Source organism: Fukomys damarensis, unplaced genomic scaffold (assembly GCF_012274545.1).
Source record: "Fukomys damarensis isolate Sample0158 unplaced genomic scaffold, DMR_v1.0_HiC HiC_scaffold_19, whole genome shotgun sequence".
Taxonomy (NCBI): domain Eukaryota; kingdom Metazoa; phylum Chordata; class Mammalia; order Rodentia; family Bathyergidae; genus Fukomys; species Fukomys damarensis.
Window position 1 is genome coordinate 17,349,515 of NW_022900931.1, and position 7,500 is coordinate 17,357,014.

Genomic DNA, 7,500 nt, shown 5'->3' on the forward strand with positions numbered 1-7,500 from the left:
TTGAGACAGGGTCTCACTATGTAGTTGAGACTGACCTGGAACTCACTGTGTAGCTCAGGCTGGTCTCGAACTCACAGCGATCCTCCTGCCTCAGCCTCCCGAGTGCTGGGATTACAGATGTGCGCCACCATGCCAGGCTTGAACAGCATGTATTAAGCAAAGTGTTTTTAAATAGAAATATGCATAGCAGGTTATGTATTAATAAATGGATGGAAATGTCACGACCAAAGATCAGGAATTTAAACCTGGGTTTTCCTTTGGAACAATGGTTCAGTGTTTGCTAATTCAGAAACTATAGAATGTAACTACCTCAAATAGTGAGGAGTAACTGTACATGTAACACATTAAACATATAGTTACAATGTCACTAAATTATATATTTGTGCTTCTATGTAGATTTTTTAAAATATATAAATATATATTGCACACATATATATGAATATGAATATGTTTTCTAAACCTCAGCAAAAAACACATTATCTATAAAAGAATGAGTTAAAAGAAGACGTTAAATCATTTTACTAATCTTTAGACTAGGGGCTTAATATCTCTCAAATTATAATTTCTCTTACAGGATTTCTCATTAACATAGTTCTAGCTATATATATATTATAGACAAAGTAATACCTCACCACAGTAAGGAAAATAAAGTGGCCTTTTATTAATGTAAAGTTGTGTATGTTCAGCAGGTTAATAAGTTACAGGACAGAGTTAACAATATGACATAATTTGTATCCCAAAGAAAAAATTTCTAATGCATATTATATTTCTGAATGTGAACAGACAAGCTGAAGAACCTTTAGTTTTTTTTTTTAATCTTTTGCCTTTTCGCCTGCATGCGTATATTTTCTTTTAAAAAAATGAACAAAATTAAAGCAAGGTCAGAACGGTGGAAAGTCAAGCATGGCCAGTCTGTCTAAGAGTTACTTGGAGTACACTTTGTGCTCTCAAGCATCTCTGAATTCTGTCCTACATCGTGGTCTGGTTCTAGAGCTTTCTCCTTTATGAAACCATCTTATGGCATCTTCGTTGCATTCATTTCATGATATTTTCTCTTCATTTTCAATATTTATTTTGTGCAAGCCACTGGTGGATGCTTTGAAAAGCTATAAAGATAAATAAAGCATCCACTGGCTTCTACAAATCCTGTAATTTAGAGGTGTAGAAAATATAAAATCTTAATTTCTGCAATTTAAAGTCTGTGTTCATGTAGAGTATGATCCTATATCATCCAACTTGCTTCTCATTTCCATACATGCAGCCTTTATTAAATTATCATCTCCCCAACACTAGAACAATGTGTGGTTGTCTGTTTTACGTCCAGCATTTATCTAGTGCAGTGGTGGAGACACAGAAGGCAAAGATAAAATATTAGTGATCGACTGCTTCGTTGATATTGACCTTAGAGCTTTTCTTATTACTAAATTGCATGTTGTTAAAGTGAAATAAGTTATGTTTTTTTCTGCTTTCGTAGGTGAACAATTCAAACCAACCATCCGAAACAACTGAGAATATTATACCTATACTTCAATCATGGATGAATATCAGCGCTTGAATAAAACAACAGAGCCACACCCTTCAGAGAAAAAGAAAGCTAGATGCTGTGATCACCTCAAGGTGGGGTGATCATCATGTTCCCAAAGTAAAACAAGTGAATGGGATTTTTTATTGACAGAAAAAGCAGTCATTTGTTAAAAAGAACATACTGCAAATCAGAACTTTCAATTGAAGCATACATTTAAATATTAGCAAAATGATCCACGTCTTGATTTAAATATCATTATGTCTAATTAACGTCTGTCTTTAATGGTTTTCCTGATGGCTTGACTGATGATGTTCATTAATACTGAAAAATTAGAAATACTTTGATTTCTTTGGTTCTTGATGGAAATGTGATTAAGATAAAAGGATACTTTTGTTGTAGTACATAGTACACAAACTATTCTTAGAAGAAGTCTCCAAGTCTAGAAGATTAATATCTTGTGAATCATTTTGCAATGTTGACCTATTTATTCTTTTCTCGGTGAGAATTTAAGTAATATATAAAGAAAGCTGCAAAAATCAAAAGGCATGGCCTAAAGTCCTTGTTGATCACTTAGGAAAGCCATTTAACTTTCCCATTTACAAGTTGGTAAAAATAATCCTGCCTTTGCTATAGGGGGCTTTAAATTACATTGGCATTTTTCTAAATGGAAAAAAGTATTTGGTAAGCATAGTGTAGAATGAAGAAACCAAGACTCAGGGAAGTTAAGAGATTCACCTGAAGTGGCCTATCTTGTAAATTGAAACTTTTAAATCTAGGGCAGTGCCTTTAAATTCCACGAAGTCTCAAGGAAATGGAGAAATCGGTCACCGATACCTGTTACTTTTTACATTTTTCACTTGGTTGATGTTGGGTTCTCAGTTAGCTGAATAAAGACTGCAGATGTTGTACTTAGTTGGAGTTATGCCATATAAAGTCCTTATTAACTTTGTTTGGGGAACACGACGTCTGTTTGTTTTTGGAAGCTCCTGGTAGTCTTTCCTGATGAAATATTTGAATAGCGTTTAAGCAGAATGACAGTCACAGGAAAAGATTCGGGGTCGTGCAACTTAATCACATTCTTTTTCCAGGGCTAAGTGCTGGCTACCACAGCGATTTCACTTGTACATGCATAGCAAATTGACCGGAGAAAATATGACTTTCAAGTGACCTCTTCTAGCATACTTGGAGGAGATGGTAGGGATTGTGTTTCAGCAAGCAGTGTGTGTAACACATTACTTGCGGCCCCCAAAAGAAAAGGAGCACAAGGATAACAATAGCAGCTCAGACTTCTTAAGGACTTAGCTGCCAAACTTTGGTCTTGTGTGTCATTTCTATTAATGAAATTAAACTTTGTCAAAATTCTACCAGCCAGATGGGATTATGTCCCTGTTACAGATGAAAAAAACTTAGGTACGCACAGGGTAAATGACTGTCCCTAGTCTCAAAGCTGGTAAGGACCAGAGCAAGGACTGAACTGAAACAGTCTGATTCCAAACTCCATTCCACATTGCTAAAGTACCTGGATTTTCATAACATTAGCAGCCCTAAGGTAGTATGAGAACCAAGGATTTGAGTGTAGACTATTTACTCTTGTCCCTTATTCCATGCATGTAAAAATTCACCTTTGGAACAAATCTCCATGGTATTTAAGACTTGTTTATGGGCATGCACATATGCAAAAAGACATGTTGTTATTGACTCAGTGGTAGAAATGTATAAAAGTGGAAACAGAGCTGGGGGAGATAGCACATTTCTGTAATCCCAGCACTCTTGAGATGCTGAGGCAGAAGGACTGCTAGTTCCAGCCCAGCTTGGACAATTTAGCGACTTAGTGAACATCTGTCTATAAAATTTAAAAAGGGGGCTGCAGATATATCTCAATGCAGAGGCCCTTGGTTTAGCCACCAGGACCAGGACCAGGACCAAACATAAAGTGAAAATAGATAATGGATACATTTAAGTAACAACATACTTTGATTCTTTCTAGCTCGTTTTTCTCGGTTTTGTATTGTATCAACTATGGAAGAGACAGCCTTTCAATGTGTGCTATGTTCTCCTTTACACTTGCTAGTTTTATTCTTCCAATTATTTATACGCTTGTATCATAATAATTTTTTAACTGCCCAAAGTAACACATTATTTCTCAAAAACATAAGTAATGAAGAGGGCAAAGACAGAAGTTCTCCTTCGCTGGTGTCATTCCTAACTCCCTTCCAGGGTGAGCACCCCCAAATGTAACCACAACTTGGGTCCCCCACAGTCTTCCTTCTGGCTCGCTTCCTTCCAGTCACGTTGGTCTTTTTTGTTCCTCGGATATGCCAAGCTCATATCTGCCTGGGAGCGGGGGGACTTTGGATTTGCTGGTGGCTCTTCCAAAGTGTTCTTTCAGATGTCGTGTGCTAAAGGGATCTGATCGCACTTGCATCGCTTTAAGCATCAGCTCATCCCCGACCATTCCATGTAAAATAGCCCTACCCATGACTCCAACCAGCTTGACTTTATCACCACTTCTATCACTAGCGGACACCAACACCCCAGACACACATGCCTCCAGTCATGTGTCTGCACACCTCCGTGTGCTTGATGGCTTAACATGATATAAACTGGTTATCTTTCCATTCTAGGGTTCAGAAGTCCGAAATGGGTCTCAGCAGGCCAAACTTGGCTGGATGGCAAGGCTGTTTCTTTTTAAAAATTCTGAGGACAATCCGTTTTCCTGTCCCCTTCATCCTCTGCAGGCCATCTCAAATTCTGGGCTCGTGGCCTCCTTTTATATTCTAAGTAATTGATGCTGGTCAAGTCTTTCTCAGGGCTTGCGTCAACATGGACTCTCCTGCCACCTCTTCCACATTTAGAGAACCCTCATGATTACATTGCTTTCCCTTACATAAGGCCAGTTGATCGACCTCTGTCCTGGTTAACTACCTTAATTCCATTGGCAGGCTTCATTTCCCCTGTCCTATTACCTAATGTAGTCCCGGGTTATAGACTTTGGAACCGGGACACCTTTAAAGGCCATCTTGTATGTACAGAGTCGGGCAAATAATACTTTTACATGTATACAACTATATATATGCACATGTACGTAGTAAGCAGAATAGGATTTTATGCATATATTCAATATAGCATCCCTCTCCTCACACTGTCACTAAGCTCCATGGAAACTTAAGTTTTCTGCCTCAAACATTAACAAACATTCAATATATTTGTGCTGCATGATAGAAAGGATTAATTAATAAGCATTAATTATAATTAATAAGAATTTAATAAGTAGCCTGTTGAATGAATGATGGTAATGCTTCTTTCTTCTCCCTTATCTTCCTTGCTCCTCTTTCTCATTGCTTTGTAGCTGAGTATTACCTTAGTTTAATGACTTTGGCTTTAATACATGTTTTGAAACCTGTTCAATCAAATCCACCATGGTTAATTTTGAAGGAGAAGAAAGCAAGTAAACAAAAGCTTCGTGTACGCTCTTTTCCATTTACTTTTTTCTAACTTTGGACACCAGTGGTAGAGTATTGATTCAAGGCAACTTTTATTACCAGTCTACAGCACGTGCTGTCTTCATTCCTGCACTGATTCATACATTCGTTCATTTATTTATCTATGTATTTGTGATAACATAACGAACAGCCACGAACCCACACAAACTAAAGCCCTGCAATAACACATCTGCCTGTGTTGGTTTCTGCTTCTCCTCATTGGAGATAAAGACTAATTTAGATATTGTGTTGATGCTCATTTTACTCTTTTATAAGACGAGTTGGCAATGTCTACACACGTTCCTTTAAAAAGTGTATCTGTTTGATTATTTTAACTCTATAAATTATAGAATTTTATTTATAGAATTTTTAACTGAGAATTATATTAAGATTTGTTCATCTTTTTTCGTAGTGTAGTAGTTTATACATTTTGAATATTATATTAAAATCTCATGATACTAATAGACTCTGATGTATTTCTCCACTGCCCATTCATTTTTTAATTGTTTTGGGGGCTTTTCTATTACAAATAATGTGGAGATAAATATTTTTATTCATGTTTCCTAGCATACCTGGGAGATTTTCTTGATAATACAGTCCTGAGAACTGAAATAGCTAAAATATGAAGTATGTTGCTTTTTTAACATATGTGTAAATATCGAATAGTTTCTCTGGTGTGAATAAACTATAATAACACATAAGATCCTAATGATATAATGGACAATGTGAAATGGGAAGAAAAGGGCTAAATGTATAGGGAAAGTGGGAAGGGCAGGGGAAAGCTAATAAGGGAAAAGAAAAAATATGACAAAATGAAAAAATGGAAATGAAGTGTTTGTAAAGGGGAAGGGAGGACGGGTGAAGGGAGGGCAGGGACAAGGGGAAAAAATTAGAACCAAGACCTGTCACGTGAAGGTACAAGATCCTAACGATGAATGTAACTGTACTGTATACCTAGAATGTACCAATAAACTCAATTAAAAAGAAAAAAAAGAATTGTACTAATTACATGACCACCAGCAATATATATGTGAAAATCTAAATATGTATTCTCTCCAACACTTGTTATGATCAAACTTCTTGATTTTTGCAACTTAAATGAGCATACAATAGTGCTTGATTTTGGTCTTGGTTTGCATTCATTGGTAAAGTTGAATATCATTTTGTATGTCTATTAGCCATGTATTTTCTCTTTGATGAAAATCTAAACAAATATTTTGCCCATTTTCATAGTGAATCATTTATTATTTCTTCTTTTATATATTTATAAGAATGTAACATTTTAGTGTTTATTATATGTGAGAATAATGTCTTCTAATTTTAATAGATTTTTACTTTCTCAGTGAATTCTTCGGTGAACGAGTATTCTTAATTTATTTGAGTTTACCAAATAGTAACTGGGTGCTTATTTTTAATAATACTACAATATGATAAAACTTTATATGCTTTCCTTTTGTCATTAAAATCTTCATTTATATAGTATTAACTTTTATAAGAGATGTATAATAGAAAATTTATTTTTAGTCTTTCTCACATTGATAACTCCTCTTTCCAGTCCTGTTTATTAATGAACCCTTCCTTTATCCATTTTCCCTCTATGACCCTCCTGTTCTATATCAAGTTTTATTTACATATGAGATACATACTGTGAAAAGGTGAAATCTCAAGCCATCTAGATTTTCCCCACTGTTATCTTCTACGAGTTTTATAATTTTGTGTTTTATGTTTGGTGTATGATCCACTCTGAGGGAATTGTTGTGAAGTGTATAAGGTGTACATTTATTATTTTGTATATGTATGGAAAGATCATCTTTTCTCTATTGTGGTGCCTTTCTTTTTAGGGGTTCAGGACAAACTCAAGGATTTTACCTGTTGACAATATGTGGATTAATTTCTGAGTCCCTATGATTATATCCTTGATTAAAAGTCTTGAGGTCAGCTATGTCTTCTCTGGTTTACCCTGCTGTGTAAGTCCATTCTGATGGACAGATGGTAAAGTCTCCATCTATGATAGTGGATCTAGTTATTTCTATTTGTAGCACTCCCACTTTTTTTCTTCAAGTAGTTTTGTTCCTCTGTTGCTAAATGCAAATACATTGAGGATCATTATATTTCCTTTGAGAATTGATCCTTTTATCTTTATGTAATATCCTTATTTGCCTTGACAGCTTCTCTTGCTTTCAAATTGCTCTACTTGAAATTAATTTAACTACTCTTGCTTTCTTTTCATGAATGTTAGCATAGAACATTCTTTGCACTGGTTTATATTTTTATATTTAAAATGGGTTTTAAAGCAGCATACAATTGGGTCTTGATTTTTGATATATTGTAACAATCTCGGTTTTTTTACTGATACTCTTAGATCATAAAATTTAAAGTGATACTGATATAACTGGATTAATATCTGCCATATTTGTTATAATTTCTCTGTTTTTTATTCCTTTTTTCTTCTATTACTTTTTTGCCACTAGCAGTTCTGAGAATTTTATATAA

At 35.2% G+C, this 7,500-nt stretch overlaps 1 protein-coding gene across 3 annotated transcripts in view; it reads left to right on the plus strand.

The window, feature by feature from the left end:
• LOC104856392 (solute carrier organic anion transporter family member 1B3-like) overlaps positions 1-7,500 on the plus strand; it is a 54,300-nt gene that overhangs the window by 2,903 nt on the left and 43,897 nt on the right. For 2 of the 3 annotated variants that reach the window (XM_010615777.3, XM_010615768.3), the window contains one exon: positions 1,475-1,617. In XM_010615777.3, coding sequence (XP_010614079.1) covers positions 1,534-1,617 — 84 coding nt within the window. In that variant the 5' untranslated portion in view covers positions 1,475-1,533. Of the gene's footprint in view, positions 1-1,474; positions 1,618-7,500 lie in introns of those variants that run through there. The other variant, XM_010615792.3, reaches the window with a different exon arrangement.